The sequence below is a fragment of the Mauremys mutica genome, chromosome 2 (assembly GCF_020497125.1).
Source record: "Mauremys mutica isolate MM-2020 ecotype Southern chromosome 2, ASM2049712v1, whole genome shotgun sequence".
Classification (NCBI taxonomy): Eukaryota; Metazoa; Chordata; order Testudines; family Geoemydidae; genus Mauremys; species Mauremys mutica.
The window spans coordinates 67013425-67036348 of record NC_059073.1 but is presented as its reverse complement, the minus strand read 5'-3'; the positions used below and the strand labels follow the sequence as shown (position 1 = coordinate 67036348).

The window sequence follows — 22924 nt, the reverse complement described above, 5'->3', positions numbered from 1 at the left end:
TTGATTAACTGTCAAGCAGTGGGAATTGATGAGAAAATGTCCATAGTAAAATTAAATGGCTTTACTGAAGACAGTACTGCTGGTTAGGGAGGCGACTAGACCCAGTAGTCTGTTGTAGGAGTATTAATGTGAGCTCCAGGTTTTTTTCACATGATTAAAACGGGCCATCTGTTCTTTGTTAAATGTTTACAAAAACAGCTTTTCTCTAAAAGATTTAAGGAGATGTGGGTCTAGTAAACACTGCAATATTTCTGAGCACCTTTTTCACCTTATTTCAAATAATACCAAAAATAATTCTGCCTGCATATCAAATAGGATTAATACCTATTTGTATTTAGTCTTTACTGGTTTCTTTCATGTGGAAGATTAAATTCTGTACCAAGATGCTAAATTATGGCCTCATTTATTACTAAAAGCTGTGTGTGTGTGTGTGTGTGGCGGGGGGGAATGATTTGTGTTCTAAAGTGTGCAGGTAAGTTTTCAATCTTTTTGTAAAAGTATGTAGTACATACAGTTTTGTAATTTTTTATAAATGGAAAACAGGGTTCTGTCATTGGAAATTGTGATCCTGTAACTGTAGTTAATCCAATGTAGATTTAAAGATGAAGAATTATTTGAAATAAGTCCCTATGATAGGTTTAAACCAATATTTACTGGTGGTAACCTGTCCTACCTTCCTTCTCTTCTCAACCCTGTTTTAAAAAACAATTCAGAGAACTGTTCTAGGGTGGAGAAATGCCTCCTTCAAGCTGCCTCTGATCTCTCGGCCTCCTCTCAGATTTGTGCTGCTCCTACACAGCTTCACACTAGGGAGCAATGTGGGGCTGTCAGTCAGGGTTATCAAGTTCGGTGCAAAAATATTAACCCAAAATGCACAGAAAATTAGACTTAATCATATCCACTTTTGAGAAGTATAATGCTAAAAATTAAGATCATATTGATATAATTTTAAAACTAAAACATTTGCAAAGTAAAATGAGACAGAAGTAATATCAACTGAAAACAAATTAGAGCAGACATAGGCTGTTTCACTAATGTATGCTTTTGAGGTATGTGAATGAAAATTTCTAGCAATATAGAAATGTTTAAATGTATAAGGTATTTTATTTTGTTGAACTGGGATACCTATTTTTAATTCTCAATAACCTAATATTGTGAATAGGAGTTGGTATAACTTTTTTTAGATTTTTGGCTTTCCAATTTCATATGTAATTTGCGCATGAAATATATAAATTACATATTTTAAACCACCACTTGAGTGTATGCTTTTTTGAGGTAGTGAGTGGGACTGAAAGAACGTGAAAGTCTACAGGTTGACATCTTACAAAACTTAATTCACTGTAGTTTTGAGAAGTTCTTAAGAAAGGAACGAGATCAGGAACAGTATTTTAAATATTTTAATGTAAAGTCTTGACATGAGGCAGAAAAGTTAAATTTGTGACAGCAATACCAGTCATTTTTACACCATTTTGTGTATGGGGAAAATTGGAGAGAATGTGAGCCTCAACTTCAAATATCCTGGTTTTTACTGATCTGTTCTAAATCTTGCCATTTCTAGATAGTTTTTTAATCTTTTGAACAAAAGTCATTCAGGAGATGGAGAGGCAAGGTGAGGCAGGTATATTTTTGGATTGCACAAAAAAAGTCATGAAAGTGTGTGCACGCGCATGCATGCACACAAATAAAATAACTTTCATTTTGAAATCAGTGGATCAATCCTGTGAACTTGGCTTCACAGGCACATTTTGAAAAGTGGCTAAAATTTAAACATCCTCAGTCTTGTAGCTCATTGAGCAGATGCATTGAAAAGACTTCATTGAAACTGTTAATGTTAGTGGCTTGTCTGGCTGCTGGTCATTTAAAAAAAAAAATTCCTTGTGAATCATTTTTAAAATAAAAACTCTAATTTGGCTCCAAAATTAGATATTTTAGCTTTTGCAAAACTTAAGATCAATAGAAATGTCTGTTTTTTAAAATTCCAACACAGCGTTTTAAAATAAATATTTCCCTTTGGCATTGGAACCAAAACCAGAAGCTCTGAATATCTACCAATGAAACTGATTTAATAGAGTTTAATTGTCCAGATTAAGAGCAGTGCTAAAAGCAATCAAGTGGCAAAAAAATAAGCAAGGATATTTCAAGGGCTTGGACAATTGTTGTCTGGATTGATACAACTAAATCTACTATCTAAAGTGTGATTTAAAAGAAAAAGTCTTTGTGATGATATCCAAAGGCAGCAACCTGGAGGAAAGCCTAGGAGGAGTGTTCACCACCCTAGTTTCCTGGGAAAATGGAAAGCAGATTGCAAAGTAAATGAACAATGGAGGGAAAAATTTGAACTACTCGTATACCTTACAGAGTTCTAAATTCACTGTATCAGTCAGGAAAAGGATCTGAGTGCCATTGTGGGCAGCTGAGTGAAAACCTTGGCTCAATGTGCAGTTGCAGTTAAACAAGGTTTTAGGATAGGTATATGGGGACTATTGTAATACTTTTGTGTAAGTTGATGGGGTGTAACCTAACATCGAATGCTGTGTGCAGAAATGGTTGCTTATCTTTTTTTCCAAAAAAAAAAAGGGGGGGGCAAAATTAGAAGCTTCAAAGATTGATAAGAGTGGGGTTATTCTTTTATAAAACACTTTGAGAGCTATGGATGAAGAGCACTATATAAGACTTTGGTATTTTTATTATTTTTCAGAGAGGAGATGAATAAGATGAAATGATAAAAGTACATAAAATAATGAATGGTATTAGAAGGTAGATCAAGAGCTTCTGTTTTTTGTCTCATAACACAAGTACCAGGGGACATTCAATTAAATTAAAAGGTGACAATTTCAGAACTGATAAAAGGAAATATTTTTTTCACATATGTAATTAAACTGGAAATCATTGCGACATGGTGATACTGAGGCTAAAAATTTTGCAGAGTTAAAAAAAAAGATTGGACACTGTGGGTAATAACTATTTGTATCAATAATAGTTATCACTAATGTGAACAGAGATTTTTGGAAGAAATATTAAACCTCATGCTTCTGGGTGGAAGCTAATCGCCCACAGGGATTTAGGAGGAGACCTAATGTGCAGGCACATCTGCCTAACTTCAGGTTGTTTGCACCTTCCTCTGAAGTATCTGTTTCTACAGTCAGATACAGGACTCTACGGACCACATGAATGATCTGGTGTGGTAATTCCCACGTGTCATCCTGGACTATGTTTAGGGATGCCATGTTTTATATTGGCCTCTATCAATAAGGTGTCTGATAAATTTGAAACAACCTGCCCTGCCGTTTTCTCTTAAACTAAACTCATTCTTCCAAGATTATCTCTCAACCATCCCTTTCTCCTGTTGTAGCAGAAAATCCTCTTCCTCATCACTATTATAATAGTACCTAGAGGTCTGAACTGAGATCTGGGGCTCCATTGCAGCAAATACTTGAGACATTCCCAACACCAAAGAACATAGTCTAATAGCTGAAGAGAATTGCCCATGGTCACACAGCAAGTCATTGTCATAGCCAGGAATAGAACCTTGGTCTTCTGTCTCCCAGTCCAATTTCCCCTCTCTTCAACCCTCTCCTCAGTTCTCTGCCATGAATAGTTCCATTTCCTATGGGGGTGATGTCTAAGGCTTTCCCAAGCATCAGTAAAGTAAAAGTGATATTTTTGGTAACTTCATTGCAGCTACTTTGGAAAGTTGTGATCTGCAGCAGAGGCACTAGTTGTATCTACACTGAGGGGAAAAATACCTCCCCCAGTCTATGCTAGTGTTTCTGTGGTTACAACCACTGGTGAACTTAATGCAGTGCTAGGCCATTAATAGGATAAGTGCTGAATATTCTGAGTTTACATATAGCTGCTAGGACAGAACTACTTGGATTTACATTCAGCAGCTTATTCTAACAGCCACGAGGAATTAAAATCCTGAAATAAAAAAACCTGGATGTCAAAATAAAACGTGTCTATATTAGGAAAATTTGGCATGCTATCCATAATTTAGACTCCTGACAAAACTAACATACCATAGGTCCACATGCATTTGTTATGTATTAGGTCCTGATGGGTCGGGGACGGACACTTCACACTTCACACTTCACACTTCACACTTCACACTTCACACTTCACACTTCACACTTCACACTTCACACTTCACACTTCACACTTCACACTTCACACTTCACACTTCACACTTCACACTTCACACTTCACACCTTTACCAGTACTTAAGTGGCAGACCAGGGTTGGAATTGCAGTCAGACAGTTGCAACTCTGAAACACACTCAACATCTCAAAGAAAAAAGTGACATTACATACAGTTACACAAGGCTACTTGTCCCCCAGAAGAAATATCCACCTTACTACTTATTGTCCCGTACTTTTCCATGGCTCAGTGATCCCTGTCTTCCAAAAGGCTGGACCTCAGGAAAAGCCTGGTGTAGGGCCCTCTTCCATCTGGAATCAGGCCTGTCATCTCATTCCCTCATCTTGAGGGAAAACAATTCAATGAAACAAAACCCAAAAAGAAATAGGGAAGGCAAACTACACAACAAAATACAAAGTTGTAAAAGTAATATAGGGAAAAGCAGTAATATTGCTCCTTACATCCTCAGTAGTGTCATAGCAAACTCTGGATGATCAAACTCTTAGCTGATCTAGTAGGAGATCCCATGGGTGTAGAGGGAAGCTAGTTGCATCTGCATTGATAGTGTGATGCCATGGCATGACATAACTCCTTGTCTTCACAGCATTTGTGTGGATAGTTGTGTAGGGCAGAACTATCTAAAGCACTGAGTGGAACAAAACAAAAACAAGAGTAAATGCAGACATTCTATACTTGCTCCAGATGGTCATGCCAGGAACTGTGGGACACATACAGAGTGGGCAAACTACGGCCCAGGGTCCGCATCTGCCCTCCAGACATTTTAATCCAGCCCTTGAGCTCCCGCCGGGGAGTGGGGTCAAGGGCTTGCTCCACTCCACGTGGCTCCCAGAAGCAGCAGCATGTCCCCTCTTCAGCTCCTATGCGAAGGGGCAGCCAGGGGGCTCTGCACACTGTCCCTGCCCCAAGTGCTGCCCCTGCAGCTCCCATTGGCCAGGAACTGCAGCCAGTGGGAGCTGCGGGGCAGCACCTGCAGACAGGGCAGTGCACAGAGCCTCCTGGCTGCCCCTTCGCATAGGAGCCAGAGGGGGATGCCGCTGCCTCTGGGAGCTATTTGAGGTAAGCCTGCACCCCTGACCCCTTTCCATGCCCCAAACCCTCTGCCCGAGCCCTGATCCCTCTTCCACCCGCTGAACTCCTCAGTCTCAGCCCGGAGCAGCCTTCTGCACTCCCAGCCCTTCATCCCCAGCCCCACCCCAGAGCCCACGCCCCCAGCCGGAGCCCTCATCCCATCCTGCACCCCAACCCCCAATTTCATCAGCATTCATGGCCCACCATACAATTTCCATACCCAGATGTGGCCCTTGGGTCAAAAAGTTTGCCCACCCCTGGACATGTATAACATATAGGCAGTACTTTTGAGGAGTGCTGTGTGAGAACATGATACACTGGGCATACTCAGAACAGCATGGATGTTTTTGTATTAGTCCTCCTTTGTGCCCGATCTGCAGAGGATAAGAGTCCATTACAACGCCACCTAGAGAACCATGGCTCTTTAGCATATGCTGTAAAAGATCATGCTCTTAGCTCTGGAGGTCCTCAGTTCAGTCCTTGGGATGTTGGTGAAAATGTTGATGTCATGCATGCACTAGTGTAAATGGCACCGATGCAGTTCTCTTGTGTAAATGCACCCTGTGATTGTGTCCTATTAATTTTCCAGTTGTATGTATAGAAGCCAAAGTTAATACTTGTTTTCAGATGACAAAAGTCCCAGATTACGCATACAAAATAGCTGTTACCAGAATATGGGAAAGTCTTATATAAATTAAGGTTATTTCAGAGATGGACAACTTTAGGATAGCAGAGGGCCATAAAATCCACTAAAAACCCCTTTGTCAGGCTATACAGAAAACAACCTCCCTCCCTCCAAAAATTAAAGGTTGAGCCAGGTTGCTGAGGTACGCAGTCTTTTAGTAAAATTTCTACTGCCTCATCAGCACAGATTACCTCAGTCCCATGCCTCCCAGCTCGTTACTGCCTACCCATTGATGATTTGGGAGCTGAAAGCCAATGAGGTTTCAGCCAGGGCCTTCACTCCTCACCCTCCACCAAGCATAGGAAGTAACCAGAGCTAGGTGGCATGGAACGGAGTTGGAGCCTGTGCTGAAGGGGAGCAGAGTGGAGGTAGAGATTGGTGTCAGCAGGGCCTCATGTGCCAAGTCATAATGGCACCCAAATTTGGCCTGGCTGCCCCTCCATCATGCCACCAGGGAAGGGGCTCTGCTGTTACACCACCCAGCTTATGCTGCTGCTGCCCCCATCCCCCAAGAATATATTCCCCAGCTTCATATGGTCAGGCTAAATAAAACAGCTGGTTGGCGGGATGAGGCCAATGTCTGCCTTATCTTTTCATTTTTAAGTCTAAATTAATTTTATTGGGTATATGAAATGTTGTTGTGGATTTATACCTTTTATACAGATTTTTTTAGTTGTGAAGAATTTTATACTTGCAATATTCAGTACTTTATAGCTGTTCTGCCACAACCTTAAAGCAGCATAATTATTGTACAATATTTGTTTGAAATGTTACCAATTAACGTTACCTTCTGTTTTCTCTTGTCTCCCTCCATGACCTCTCAGCCCTAAAATGTAGAGCTCTAAGTAAACAATTTTATGGACCACAAATGTGTGTTTTTATTATGCTATACTAATTTAATGCCTATTTGTATTTCTTAGCATTCTCCATCGGAGCCCTTTGTAGAGAAACCAGTGCCGGATATGACTCAGGTTAGTGGACTGAATACCCAGCTAGTGAAAAATGATGATTACCTGCCATCGATTGAACAGCAGCCTCAGCAAAAGAAGAAGAAAAAGAAAAACAATCACATTCTTGCAGAGGGTCCCAGTAAAGGTTTTGGTAAGGAAGATTTTCCTGGTGGTCTTGACAGCCAGGATCAAACCAGGAACTCATTGGATTGCTCCCAAGAAGAGAAAAAGAAAAAGAAAAAGCCCAAGTCAAAAAAGGAACCGAAGGATCCTAAAGAACCCAAGGAAAAGAAGGAGCCTAAGGAACCCAAGCCTCCCAAAACCCCCAAGCCTCCCAAAGAGCCAAAGGAAAAGAAAGCAAAAAATACCACACCAAAACCCAAGACTAGCAAAAAGACAAGGTAGGTCAGGAAATATCTCTTTGGGTATGTGATAAGTTGGCATTCAAAACAAAAATAATGTGCTGTGTGTATTAATGGAATTAAAAAAAAATAATGCAAAAAGAATGGGAGGGGGAAACATTTTGTTGTCTAGAGATTATACCAATTTTAACTATTTTGCCTTTTCTTAAAGGGGTGGGGGAGGGCAAAAAACCCACACAGCCCTAAGTGAAATAGTTATGCTGATACAAAAATTGTAGCTTCTCTAACCCTGTTTCCTAGTAGTTGCAACAGGAGAATTATCTCCACTTGGTATCGTGATTCTTTTTAGGATCAGGGTTAAAATCCTAGTAGGCAATATAAGAGATCCAATCACAGTACTGTACACAGTCATTCCAAAGCAAACCACCTCCCCGCCCCTGTTTCCTCCACCCCCAGACTATCATGAGTACAAATGTTCACTGAGAAAACTGAAAGGGGGAAAAAGACATTAAAACTGATTTTTTCGTTTGTATCTAAAATTTCTTACAACTGTTCTGAACCTGTTCCAAACATCTGAATCTGTTTTTCAAGATGTGGCTAATGTTAGAAAATATAACTTCCAGATGGAAGCACAGCCAGACCTGGTTAATCCAAATCAGTTTGCAGAATCCATTTGTATTAAGATTAAAAACATTTTGATTAACAAATCTGATTTGCATGTATTCTGCAAGGCTGGTTACTGTTTAATTCTTTCTGATACAGATACATGGATGAATGAAGCTCAGATAGTATGGACTTCTAGTAAGAATGAAAGGTTCTTTGGGTGGATAGCAAAACTAGTGTTTTATTGAAGAATCTGTATAAGCTGGCAGAGTGAAATGTACTGTAAACGCTTTATTAGCTTTCCAGGACAGTTGAACCTACTTATAAGTTACAAAATTTTATATATAATGTTCTAGATTGCTGAAATGATGGGTTTATACGTACAGTAGTTTAATTTTTGGTTACATGTTACTGAATCTAGGTACTGGACTGAACAGCTTTCCCACTGTATCCTTTTGAAACTAGAAGACTGTATCAGCTAAATGAAAAGATGAACTGTTTGCATGGGGACAGGATATTCATAGTTTTTGGGTTTTGTGAGTTTTTTTTTAAAAGGCCACAAAGGGAAAGGACTATTATGATTATCTAATTCAACCTCTCACCATAACATAGGTCTCACCCAGCCATTTCTACATCAAGAAGTGAAAGACATGAGATTTATTTGAAAAATGCTTCTCACTGCAAACCTTTTCAACTAGGTGCTATGAATATAGTTTCTACAGACAGTCTTTCAGAATTTAATAATGCTTAACAAACCAAGGTTAGAAAGAATTTGGTTCCAAAATATGTCATTTCCTATGAATTGAGATTGACATCAGGCCTCAACATTTGAGATGCCCCGTGACCCAGGCTGATAAGTCTGTGCAGGTCACCCCAAGTGAAGTCATGGGACAGCACTTTGGGGGCAGGGGAGTAGACTCTCCTTCCAGGGAACAGAGCTGCTCTCTTGCATGCCTATGGGGGTGGAGGGGGCGGGACTTAATTCTCTTTCCTCCTCGCTTTGCAGTACCCCTTGTAATTGGAAGGGTGAATTTTGTAATATTTTTCATAGCTGCAAAGTGCTGTTCTTCCCACTCTGTGGGAAAAATGTACCTGGGAGCATGAACAACACTTTCAGCCTCTTACCCCAATAGGCAGGACTGTTCAAGAAAAGTGTACTTGCCACGTCAGTCACAGCCTTGATTCATCATTGCCAAATGTACTTTTCAAGTCCAGTTTGTCTACTTTGATAGCTTCAGTATCTAGGAGGTAAACCTTGTCGAAGAACCTGCTGACTTGGAGTGTGTGTGTAACAGATTAATAAGGAATATGACTTCTGTGAAAGATATTTGCCTGCTTTTGCCATGCAAAAACTGGGAAATCTGTCCAGTAACACTGGTAATTGAATCAAATTTTTAAGTGAATCAACAGGATAAACCAATAATCTGAGCCACAGTGCTTCAGATGGTCAGAGGAATCTTAAGTGATGTATCTTAGTCTTGCTATAGTGCTACTCCACTAGGAAGAATATAACATCAAAATAGCAGAGATGGCTAAAATGGATGCACCTAAATGTAAATTCTGAGTGGCAAAGGATAATTATATAAATTGAATATGTGGTGCTGAAGGTGATGGGGTGTTTTGGTTATGTTAGTGCTTGTTATACTGTCATAGTAGCTTGCTTCTAGGCATTGGATTACAGTAGTGCCAATTTTGCATTTTGGAAAGTTTATATGTGATACTGGTTACTTTCAACCTCAAATAAACTGACTTGAGTTTATGTAAAAAGCCATTTTCTTAGGGGATGGAATAAGTGTTTGAAGTGAGAGAAAATTCAGAGACAATCAGCGGTGTCTTTCTTTCTACATACAAAATATGAGGCATTTCCATTCATCAAATTCGGTTGGAAAAGGGTAGCCCCTTTTACTGGATCGTTCAAAAAGTATCTTTACATAGACAGTACACAGGCAGAGACAGAAACTACCACTGAAGTGAAAGGATGAAAAAATGAATTGAATTGAATTATAAAATGGGCAAAATACACTAAAGTAGCAGATTATTCTAATCAATATGCATACTTTTATTAAAACAGCACATCAGAATTAACTAGCCATGTAATCCTCTTATTGACCATGAAAGTATAGAAAAATCTTGGAATCTCCCTCCTCCTTTCTTTGGAGTAAGCCTTGAAGAAATGTGTAAGCTGTGTGGTTGAGATACACCATAATCACATGGTGAACAAACAGCTGAATAAGAGAAGAAGTTGACTTTTGTAGTGCTCATGTGAAATACATTTCCAGTGGCACCCCAGAAATCTAGGAAACTTCAAAAGTGAACTTCACTGTACAGTTGGTACTTTTGGAAAGCAAGTCCATGGACTGGGATGGCATGGTTTAACTTCCTGTGGCTGCTAGCCTGGCCCTAAAAAAGTAATAATAAAACGATACACAGAAATGGCGGCTGGAAGAAATGAAGGGGGGACCTTCCCCCTCGCCCCCCCCCCCCCAAGAAATCAGTTCAAGATCACTGTAGCCATATAATACTTTTGAGAGATTGCAAAATTTTGAGCCCTGAGTACAGATAAGGTAGTATCCAAAAACATTCTTTCGGTATATTGACTACATGTGTGCCAAAGGTTGTGGGTCACTAAAGTCTGCCAGTTTTCATTTTTAGTCAGGTAGCCCAGGTTACTAAAAGAAATTTGTTCATCCCTACTGCCATTTTTTCTATTAGTTATTTCAACTGAGTATAAAAATCTGAAAAGCTTTTTGGTTTTTCTAAAAGCTTTTAGAAAATGTTACACTAAATCCCAGGCTGTACAGAAATTTCGTCAGTGCCAGCATTTGAGGGAGAGGAAGTAGTAAGTTTTGTCTGTTTCTGTCTACAGGAAACCATCCATTAGTTTTGAGGAAGATGGGGAAATGGGAAATGTACACTTCTGAAATGTCCAGTATCTGCTCCTAAAGTCCACGCAGCTCTCCTTAAGGCAGTCACTTAAGGTGCAGTATGAGAGTCAGATGACTTGGTTATTACATGGTTGTTTGTGACCCAGTTACAACGTGGTTAACAATTCTAGTGTGGACACTTTAACCTAGACCCAAGCCTTTAGCCAGTTATGGGACATAGTCGGCCCATTCATAACCAATATCTTGAGCCGGGCACGAGATAACCATGTTGTAACAAAGCCCCCTGGCTCTTTATATTTGTATTGCAAAACAGCCCTCTGCAGGGCTGGCTCCAGGGTTTTTGCTGCCCCAAGCGGCAAAAAAAAAAGAAAAGAAACCGCAATCAGCAGCTGCTCCACCGTGCCACTTTCTTCTTCCGCGGCAGGTCCTTCCCTCCGAGAGGGACTGAGGGACCGGCCGCTGAAGAGCCCGATGTGCCGCCCCTTCCCCTTGGCCGCCCCGAGCACCTGCTTGCTGACCTGGTGCCTGGAGCCGGCCCTGCCCCTGTGCAAGGGACACAATTAAATTTGGGAGGATTTGTGTTTTAAAGCTTTCTCTGTACCTATTATCAGGAGGACTAAACCTAAGCAAAAAGCCATAATAAAGATGGAGTCTAGGGCAGCATCCTGCTTGTGAATAAAAGGAACCATTGGTTTTTTCACCCTCAGAGCTCTTGAACCCTGCTGGGGGAACTCTTTGTATCACTTTGACTAATGAGTGTTTACTAAATTCTGAATTATTGAGTATATCTAACTTATTGCCTTCTGCCTTCCTGCAGTCCAAAGCTACTGGAATGGGGTGGTGTTAATGCAACATTCTCACCTATAGAGGATGGAAACAGACTTCCATCTCCACCAGAAATGGGAGAGAGGATCATTCATCCCTGCAGGGCACCCTGATTCCTCTTCTGCTTGCAGCACATAAGCAGAGCACTAGTCACAAGACTCATCCACTTTCCTTGAGTGCATGCCTGCAGTACTTTGGGTTGGCATGCCGCTCCCCTACTCTGTTGTCGGGTGGATTGGGGAGCAGAACTCAACTGTGGGACAGGGTTGTTTGCTAAATTCATTTTCCAGGGCAAGTGGTTGCATGTTAATTTTTTCAGGTTTTCCTTTTATTGCAGGGTTTATTTTAGAAATTTGTCTGTGGGCTAGTGTCCCACAAATGAAAAAAGAAAGGGATCAGAATTTTAACCATAGGATTTATTTATTTGGATTTTTAGACAACAATAAGAGTACCCATCTAATGTTTTGGTCAACCTTGACACTCTTTTACATTACACTAATGAATAAACGGACCCGTTAGTAATCCCCGATCAGATTAAATAACCCAACAGAGTACATTTATAACAAGAACTAGTTGACCTCCCTGCTCAGTCCTTTGGAGCCTGCCACACTGTTTTTTGATACTTTCAAGTTGCATGATTCAGCAATCCCAGTTTGTGATGCATTGACCTGGCTCTTCTGGTGGTGGTTATTGTCTGACTGACAAAAAACTTATTTTGTTAGGACGCACATTGTCTCCAACTTTAATTCTTTCTTCCTTGTTGTCACACTTTTCCTCTCGTGCTGTATTTCTTTTATTATTGTTGTCCCCCATTGCCATTCCGATGGTTATGCTGCTAGTGATTTTATATGGGACGATATGATATGCTGCCTTAAGGAATAAGAACATTCAACACAAAGTTAGTATTGGATACCGGATTCCGAATCATGGAATCTGAAATGATGCCTGGTGGTGTGTGTGCTTTAAATAAAAGGGCTATTTTTAACAGCAAATTCTGATTTTTGTTTTTATTTTTGTTTTTTGTTTTAAACTGTGCCAGGTTGATGCATTCTGTTTGGTGTCTGGAACCACTTAGCCTGTGAGATCTTGTGCCTATGACCTAAATATGTACAAGTAGCCTATCTCATTATCTTGAGTTTATTCAAAAAATTTAGGAAATACCATCCTGTACATATTGATATTTAATACAGGCTTCTAAGGCATCAAAATCAGTTTTTAGCTGTCTAACATTGGTTTTAGATACTTAAATTTGTCTTTAGGCATCTAACTTTAGGCACCTACATCTAAAAGTTGGGCCCTAAATACCTAAAGTATCTAAACTCTGAATGGGATTTGTTTTTTATTAGCAGGTGGATTTAACTAGTTAGGAAGCAAAGCAGGTTGTAAGGGATCCACTTAGCAGTTATGAACATTGCACCTGATTTGTGAACCATGGAGAGGAAAGCAAGATTGTTGACAGCTTCAGGAAGTGTTTGTTCCCACCCACCAGGTGAAGTCACCTCCTAGTGGGCCTGCAGCATGACTATAGTATGGATGCAAATCCTCATTCAGTTTAGAGACTGAGCCTTGTTGCTTTTGTAGTTTCCTTCATTCTTTCTCTTCTAAATGATATAGTGGGATAGATTTAAAAAAAATAATTGTAATTATTAAACAACGGAATCTGCAGTTTACTTGTTCACTAAGCCAAATATAGGACTTGTAGAAAAATTGCTGTAATAAAGCAATTTAGGTTATTTTTTTCCCCCATGTGAATAGTACTTTTATATGTACCTGCTTTCAGCAGCCATGGCATGAGGATGATTTGAAATCCTGTCCAAATTACTTGGTACATATCTCCTATTACTAAGAGAGACTGGGGGGAGTTGAAGCACAGCTTGTATATGTAGGTCATAAAAGGCACATATGAAGGTGTTTAGCTCACACCCTCTACTGTTACTAAGAGGGGAAGGTCTAATAGAGTTCAGAAAGAAATCTTTGTGTAGTTAAATCCGCTACAAGTACCTCACTTGGATGCATGTTCTTTGTCTGAATCTTCCTGTATGATAAGCATTTGGAGATGCTGTATGACTTGAACAATTTGTGGACATTCCATAGAGCATTCTTAGGAAGGGCAGACAGAGAATCATTAGCACTTTCTTGTCTTTCAGCAAATTGATATTTTATCAAACCTGGGCTATGCTGTTCTTCAGGACATTAAGCCTGTTATTCATATGTGATTGTGCACCCAGGGCACAGTAACTACTACTAAATTAAATTGTATGCTTTGCTCTGATTTATAGAGGTCACCAGTGAAAAGCACTAGCCTGTCAACTTACTTTACCTGGCAATGGTTCAACTCCCTGACAAGCTTACCTTTGATTTAAACAAATTTGAGAAATATGTAAAGTTTTGGAAGCAGTTTTGCACTGATTTGATAAAAGAAACCACAAAACGCTGCAGCGCAGGTGTTGAGAATGTTTGAAAGCTGATTGAGAGAAGCAGATGGCTTTAGTCAGTGGCATCCAGCCAAAAGAGCAGGTGCTGGTCATGTGACCACTGGTTACCAGGGTAATCTGATTGCTCTTGGCGTGCAGATGAAAGGAAAGGGGCCCAGTGTTCAGCTGTAGTATTGTATAATTTGTGGCAGTTAGAGCGGAAATAAATGCTGGAAATGGAGCCTCATAGTAGGGGAGACTTCTGTCCATGTGTAGCATGCACACTAGGACGGTTGGAAGGGGAACTGTTTTATAGATTATTTTTTTAATGATTTGTCTTATGTGGTTCTTTCAGTGGTACCAAACTCTTTAGAATGTTGTCAGAATTGAGAGATTTTTGAAAGCTAAACTATATTACTGTGCCCTAGAATTTTGCTCTAATTAAGTTGTATTTTTAAATTTCCCAATATATTAACATGTAAATATACAAAAATCTCTTGGTTTTTAAATATATAACCATGTTACAAAACAGGAATAATACATCCTAGAATTCTTAAAACCAAAACATGGTGTAAATGTATTTGTATGATTTGTTTTACAAACCTTAATATAAATATGCTCTCATTTGATAAGTGCTTAAGTCAGTTCAAGTTTGAGTTTCTTATTAGAAGTTACAGAATTGAAAATTACCAAGTTTTTTTTCCAACTAGCATCCCTGATATGCAATTATGAATTTAAATAAATGGAAGCTGTTTAAAAGTTCTTGAGATGTCTGCCTATTTCAGTTTTTCACTTGACAAAACTCAGCATATGATTCTACATTAAATGTTTTTTTTAAATGTTTCAGCACAAATGTTAGCCATTCTTTAAAAGCAATCATCTGTCAAACCTGCAACAGACATGGAGGGGAAAAGGACACATATATAGAACACACAAATCTACCTAAAACTTCAAAAATTGAGGACATTTTAAATTGCTCATAAAATTTCCCCCTTCAATCTTACATTTTTTGGTGTCATTTTAAGAATTTGACCTATATAATGTTCAAAATCCCCTAGTATTTAATTGGAAGATGGAGATTTTGAGGTATGCCTTCTCAGGTATGTCTTTTCTTTAAATTAAGTTTATATGCACAGACAGTGTTAAATACAGTGAGAGGATTATACAAAATACCCAACTCCTTGGAAGCTTGAATCTATTTTAAAAAACAAATGCATGTGTGTGCGCGCGCACACAAAATTCCCCCATCACATTAGTGTGGTGTTGATGTAGCCTTTCTCATGAATCTTCAGCTGTTGGTGTTCATCTCTTCTCTCCCCATTCCCCAGTAAAAAACACTGGAGAACTTGGGCAGAGGCAGATTAGGGAAAAAAATCATTTTGGTTACGGTGGACAATTACAGACCTGGTCAGGTGAAGTGAAATGTAATTAATCCCTGCTGCACAAAGTGACCACACCTACAAATTATGGTTGTACTAATTGACTGGGTATGTCTGACCTGAGACTTGAAATAAACTGTCCTGCCTCAGTTTCCTTGTAAATACCATGAAACTACAGAATAAAAAGAATGATTTGCTCATTCTGTTCACTATTTTGATAAATTCCTCCTATGGCTCTGCTCAGCTAATTGTTCTCCATACTTGCATTTTAAGAAAAATGCACGTAGTGATCATACATTCACTTTTCCTCAGATTTATCATGAAGCTCAACTACTGTTTGGAATTCACAAAGATATTGAAGTGGAAGTCAAGTTTTCATTTTAGCCACTCATTTGACTCTTATCAAATATTCCAGTCAGTCCATCCAACATTAAGTGCAGGCCACATCAGCAGCTTGACTTTAGCAAAGGAAAGTAAGATGTCATGCTGAAAAGGTCAAAGGGAAGTGTATAAAAATAAGAGGTCAATGATATTTTAAAGATTTGTTTAGCTCCTGAAAATAAAGCAAAGTGATTAGAGTAATAAAATAACTAGGGATAAACATGTCTTCATAGTTCAACATATTATAGTACATTATTGTTTAAATTTTTCTCTCAATCACTAATCAACGATATTATGTTTTAGTAACAAGAAACCAGACTCAGAAACTAGTGCAGTGAAGAAAAAGGTCAACAAGGGAAAGGAAGGTTCTGAAAACTCGGATTTAGAGAAAACACCACCACCATCTCCTCATGAAGAAGAAGATGACCCAGGTGTTCAGGTAATGCCATTATTTTGACATTCAAAACGTAATTATTTAGCACAAGGTAACTATATGTATCTATGTATGTATAAAATATAAACTCTGACTCCATTAGAGAGATGCTTTTAAAATATTTTCTTGTTGGCTGAAACAGTATATCAAGAAAGGTAAGAATCGGAGATCCCAGTGGCGAATAGTGTGTTAAAAGAACTCTCTTGTTTGTAATTTGGCTTTACTGGTTTGCCATCTGTGAATATATACAAATAAGTTTCAATTTCTTTCTCCTCTGTCACTATACTGTATTCTGATGCTGACCTTTCTAGTGTAAATGTATTACCAGAAGTCTTTATGTAGTCCAGCCCAACTAACATTTGGTTTTTTGCATTTACTTCTTGGTGGTCTCTTTTTAGGTCAAGCATAAAGCATGACAGAGCAGGGTAGGGAAACTGTTATTGCTTCTGCTTGTACTATACCTGTCCTCTGGATAAATAAAGGACTTCCATCTGTAGGTCTGTCAGTTGTAAACATCAAGAGTGCTAAATTCCCTTAGGAATTTGCTGATGTATTCTGCTCATGTTATTGTTGCATTCTTATTTTAAATAAAATCTGGAAATGAAAACATGCATTTTGTTTAGTGGAGATATTCAGATATTGCTCAGGTAACCACACAGAGAGGTGTTCAGCACACATGTCACAAATGTACTGTTTTTTTTTCTCTTGTGAGCCTGTTAAAGATGTTCCACTGACCAGCAATGCCACAGAATGTGTCATTTCTGGATGTTGTAAAGTAGGCTGGCAAGAGGTGACGTTTTAGTGCATGGCACAATTAGTCTTTCTTTTCACCCGGTTTTTCAATAAAGGTTATAGAATTTATTATAATAAAACTCAAACTTTTACAGTATACTAGTTCAAAAAGCAAACAAATAGAAACAACCCAAAGCACTATTTGTCTGTTTCCCTCAGTCCATTCCCTTTTTTTTTTTCCTTTCACTCCTTAGTAGCTATGACATCTCAAAATAATGCATTCTGGAACAGAAGAGCAGATACAAACAGCATGACATTAAGACGATCTAAAGGATGCATTTTTAGTTGTGTTCAGTGTTCCTTTTAGCCTGGTTAATGGGTGAATTCAGCATGTTGCTGATGTAAATGACGCATGTTTGACTAGAGGGTTCAGTTTTGTGCAAATCAACTTAAACAATATTGTGTTGGTATTTTTAGTTTGAGTGTTAATTGGACAAAAACTGTCTCAGATTGGATTAGAAGGACGACATAAGAACTTTAATATAAATCTCTCTCTGTAAATAATGAAAAACAATTAGTTTTTTCATCATTTGGTAATAAGATATCACTTAAATATTTGATTTTTTTTCATTTATGCTCTTAAAGTTTTATATTTTTGAAATGCTTGTTTTTTGTATTTATATGTGATTAAGGAAGGACATAGTTATACACATTAGGGCATTCAGAATTAATGTTCCTGCAAAAACTTGACTTTTTTCCTTCACACACATGCTTGTTAATAAGAACTCACATTAGCTTATCACCAATCTATAGAGAGTAATACAAATAGTTACATATGCATACTGGGATGCTGAAACAATTTGAATAGTGGGGTGCTGAGAGCTATTTAACCAAACTGTAAACCCTGTATATAATGAAATCCACTTCAAACCAGGGGCTGCAGCAGCACCCCCCAGCTCCCCTAGTTCCAGCACTTGTGTATGCATATTTAGTTTATAGACAATATGAAGCTAAAATCTTCTTATTCTTATTCTTAGTACTGAATCCTCAGTAAGACTTATTTACAAATGTGTAGCTTTTCCTATTGTTACATAATGCTCCTTAATTAGAGGAAAACAGTATAGTCTTAATATTTTTGCTGTGCTGTCACATTATAGTGTGTTATGATGTCATAGCTGTAAGTATTACCACAATGAAAAATTAAATATAGATCTGTAGTTTTTATTCAAACTCTGTCCATCTTGCTACCTACAAACCAGCAATAAATAAAATGTTAAATTGAAAGTGCACACATACACATATGGATTCAGGCAAGAATACAGAAAAATTGAAAAGGCTCATGAGGACATTAAAGGAAACAGGAAGCTAACCATGTAAATAAACATAAAATGCAGGATTATCCTTAGTAGTTCAGCATCCTTTTCATTAAGGAAATGCAAGAAGAGATTTTGGCACCAGAAGTAGTAGCAAATATTTTCAAACATCCAACTATTGCCTTTATATTGCAGTTTAACGGGAACTCCCGTAACTTTTTTCTTCCAAGATGTAATTATATAGTTGCAATATCTTGCCTAAAGATATGCTGTAAACTCAGACTTGACCCAAAATTTAGATTTTGTAAGAAAACCTAGGAGAAGGTAGTATTTTTATATATAAATATTTATATAGCTATATAAATATTTCTAGAGCTATCCAGATGTAAATATCTTTAGCTCCATCTATACAGATCAAAAGATATATAAATATGGATTGAAATGTATACATCTACTGAGCCAGTCATACACATTTGTATTTAGCACTATAGGTGTGCATGGTGTTTTTCAAAGTAAAAGCACAGTCTATACCCCAAAGATCTTATAATCTGAATTAGTTTCATGAGATGACACAAAGGAAAGAGACAGGTAGAAGGGAGGGAGGGCATACATAGAAGGCTATGTGGCTTGTTAGGTGGAACAGTCATAATTTTAGTGTTTAATTTTTTATCATTTAACTTTGTATTTATTGTGTGAAGGCAATGAGAGAATTGGTGCTTGAGGGATTGTGAAAAGGTAGATTTCTAATAGTTTTATTATAGTCCAATAGAAACAGCTATTTTTATAAATATTCCCTTTGTGTTTACATACTGAACATTTATAGCACTACGAACCATAAAATGAAAATTACAACAAACAAAATTGTAATTAATTTATGATTTTTCAATCACCAAGCTGAAAAAATGAAATAAGTAACTAGTGTAAATATTGAAGAGTAAATTGAAATGTTCAGGTTGTCATTAATAAGAATCTAAGATGTTAACAATCCAGGTACTATGACCTCTTTGTTTAGAACAACTACTGCAAAAATATCATATTAGCTTTAGAAATGTATAATTTGCCACACTAGTGATTAGTTGAAAAAGTTGAGAAGGATTGTTGCAGAGAATGGGGGTTAACTAATGATTGTTTAAAAATAAATTTTAAATTTTGCAGTAGATGTGCATTTATAGGATACATCTTATAGTCTCTCTCTCTCTTTTCTCCTCAAACATATATTTGAATTAACTTGTTTTAATGTAAGCATATTATTTAGGTTGCAAAGTCAAATTCTCAAAACTTAAATCTCAGATCCACAGTTGTCTTCATGGGCAGCATGTATAAGAGGCTGGGGGAGGGTAAGCCTTCCCAAAATAAAAAAAGAGGCTGGTCATGCAGGGGGCAGATGCTGGATGCGGCTCACCTCCCTTTGGAGACCTGCCCCCTTTGCACCCTGGGAGCAGGAGTACCGGAAGCTCCCTAGAAGTGTGGGGTGGAGGCACCAGTGCCCGGACAGTGGCCCTGGCCTCAGCTTGGTCCCTCCTCTCCTCCTACTCCACCTTAAGGAAGAAAAAGTGGAAGGGCATGCTCTCCTGCCCCATTCTGAGCCAGGGTCCAGAGAGGAGTGAGCAGTGGATGGGGCCTTGGAAGAGGTGGAGTGTGAGCAGAAGAAGCAGCAAGGATCTCCACAGGGGAGGGTGGCGTGTGGGTGGGGCCTCAGGAGGAGGGGTGGGGCAGGGGCTTGGCAACAGTCTTGATGCTGGTGTTCTCTCTCTTCTCCCCCCCACCCCCACACACACTTCTAAGAAGCTACTGGCACTCCTGGGCTTAGCCTCCTCAAATAAAAGACTCACACACCACCTATGGTTGTCCTTGAAAGTGAGAAGGGAAATAGTGAACTTTTTCCTCAGTTTATGTATTCAGCAAAACCAGAATAGAATTTCATGGGACAAGCAGAAAGCATATCTAGCCCCAGGGCTTTGTCCAGCTGTAACAGTGGAGATGTTGGAGATTCTCAAGAATCTTTTATAAAAGAAGGTGTGAAACAACCTAACTATATGGGTTTTTACTAGTTCTCCCTGGAAATCCTAAAAGCATGAATGACTAGAGTAAAACTTCAGTACAGTATCTGGAGTTAAGGAAAATATTGTACTACACTTTTGCTAGCCTCTATTTTTAAATTTGGAGATTTTTTTTTAAAAACCTTTAAACAAGGGGCTTAATTCTGCAAAGTGTATAGGCCCTCAGCTCACAATGAAATAATGAAGATGAGGTCATCAGTGAGTGCAACTGTCTTCATTCATGACTACATATATACCAACACTGAAAACAAAACTAAGGAAAATTCACCCTTTTTGCTTATGAGTTCTATAAACGGCTAAATATTAAAATAGAAATAAAATAAAGCATCCTTCCAATTCAGAAACAAGCATGAGGAATTCTAGTCTAAACTTTTTTGCAAAAATTACAAGCAACTAAAAAATTTCCACTGAAAATGCCACTTCACTACCAGAATACTGTAATTGATTTTTAAACAGTAGTAGTGTATGAAAACTGTAAAGATGCTTTTTTCGTGTTTATTCTGTACCCCACCTCTTTGTTTCTTACAAAGAATATCAATGATCTCTTTTTAGAAGAGACGATCCAGCAGGCAGGTTAAGAGAAAACGTTACACAGAAGACCTGGAGTTCAAGATTTCAGATGAGGAGGCTGATGATGTGGATGCTGCGGGAAGAGACTCCCCTTCAAATACATCTCAGTCAGAGCTACAGGTCAGTTCATATTCCAAACATGGATGGACTGGAAATGTTGTAACAGCATCCTAGGTATTTAAAATTTTAAGTGTTTGCCTCTTTACCAAGGGATTTTCATCTCAGGTTGGCAAAAGAAATTAGTTGTTTAGGTTCTTAAAGGCTATATTCATTCACGGTTTGGGTTTTTTGTTTTGTTTTTTACAAGCCTACAATAATGTAATTTGACACAGTTTGGTGAAATGTAACAGTCTATGCTAAGGAGAAGCCTAAAACTAGACAGCAAGGAGACTGAATTTACTTCTGTGAATTCAGTGGTCTGGCTTCTATGACTTTAATAAACCACTCAAGCTTGTCTCCTGCTGCTAGGCACCATAAGAACCCCTTTATGAAATTACTGCCTTGTAGTACCCAGCAGGGTACACTTTATTCTCTGTGCAATGTAAATGATGGATAAAATAGTTGGAATAAAATGAGGGGTAATAATGCACGAATGACTATAACAATCTTATTGTTTTGTAGTGCTCTTTTCATATCACTACTTCACTTAACTAACCGACATGCCATTGGTGAATGTATACATACTTTTTGGTACTTCATTTGGCAATTTGTGCTATGTTAAGCTCTGTGAAATGTCATATGTGATCTCCTATAAATACCCCTAACAGAAGAGGCATGGGTATGTTTACCTGCAGCTTTAACAGGGGGAACAAACGTATTTTTGACAGCTATCACATGGACACTGTTACTGTGCATTGCCAACTGAGGTTTTCCAAGGTCCTCTGATTTTGGGAATCTAGGCAGCAAAGTGAGTGTTCAGCTTTATGGGAGAAGTAACTGGCCACGTAATTACACAACAAGAAAACACACGCATGTCTCTGGCACATGCAGTGTGTCACTGATTAGCCTTTCTGCTGGCGTGATTCCCACCAATGAATGTCAACCAAGAATTTAGTCAGCCTCCTATTGTATTAAAAAATATTTCTTTAAAATGTAATTTCCACCAGATTTAATAAGGCATTAAATGCAATTGAGTTCTACAGTCCATGCACCAGAAAAAAATTCTCCTGCAACTAAACTCGGATTATGATAAATTATTAAAGGATGTCTTCCTGAAGAAAGTTTTTAAAGAACAAAAATACTCTGCTTACTTCTGTAACTATTGTGCAACATTCATTTTGCAGGAATCAGCTGATGCTGAAGGTCCAGTAGTAGAAAAAATCATGAGTAGTCGTTCAGTCAAGAAACAGGTAATTCTTATTTTTAATAAACAAAAGATGCCCATACCCAATCTAGTTTTTCATTTTCAAAATTTAAATATTTCCAATTAAACAGTTGCTTTAGCGAAGGAAGAGGGCTCCTTAAAAGTGCCATTATATAGGCTTTTTAAGTATGTGTGTGCACACAAGAAAATGTTTGTGGTCGACCTTCCAATTTTTTTTTCTGTGCATGTACAAATGACAATTTTTACTTTTGCAAATGCATTCACTTTATCAGAACTTACACTGGAGTACCATTTACTGCTTTGTAGGTGTAGTGGGAGATATCCTTCTCTTGAAACTTAAATTTTTAATTTTTTGCATTTGTGGTAAAATCATGGGCAGGCTTTTTTCATTTCAAATCCTCTCACAATGGACATCCCCATGCAGTTAACAGAATCAACATGTGATCAAGAGGATCATATCTGGCCATCTGCAGAAATATGTTGAATAATGAAGTTTGAGGCCGTGGAAGGGTTAACATGGTTCTCCTCCAAAATGTGTCTGTTGTGCAATCATTTCGCTGAATGTAGGAACAGGAGTTCCTCAATAGAGCTTGGCTGACCTGTACAGCAAAATAACATGCTAATTCCAAACTATTGGATTTCCTTACTCTGTGGGAAATGCAAAGAGGGTGGTCATTTACCAAAGGTCTAAACGTTATTGAATTCTGCAAGACATTCTCTATAGCTTACTCATTGTTTATGCTTTAGCTTTTGTGTGAAATTCAGCTTCTATGATTCACCT

At 38.4% G+C, this 22924-nt stretch overlaps 1 protein-coding gene across 1 annotated transcript in view; it reads left to right on the top strand.

Annotated features, from left to right (window-relative positions):
• Nucleotides 1–22924, top strand: part of CHD7 (chromodomain helicase DNA binding protein 7) — a 183734-nt gene that overhangs the window by 104441 nt on the left and 56369 nt on the right. Inside the window, exons 4-7 of the mRNA XM_045004672.1 lie at nucleotides 6833–7263; nucleotides 16015–16150; nucleotides 20802–20939; nucleotides 22103–22168. Of these exons, the coding sequence (XP_044860607.1) occupies nucleotides 6833–7263; nucleotides 16015–16150; nucleotides 20802–20939; nucleotides 22103–22168 (771 nt within the window). The remainder of the gene's footprint in view (nucleotides 1–6832; nucleotides 7264–16014; nucleotides 16151–20801; nucleotides 20940–22102; nucleotides 22169–22924) is intronic.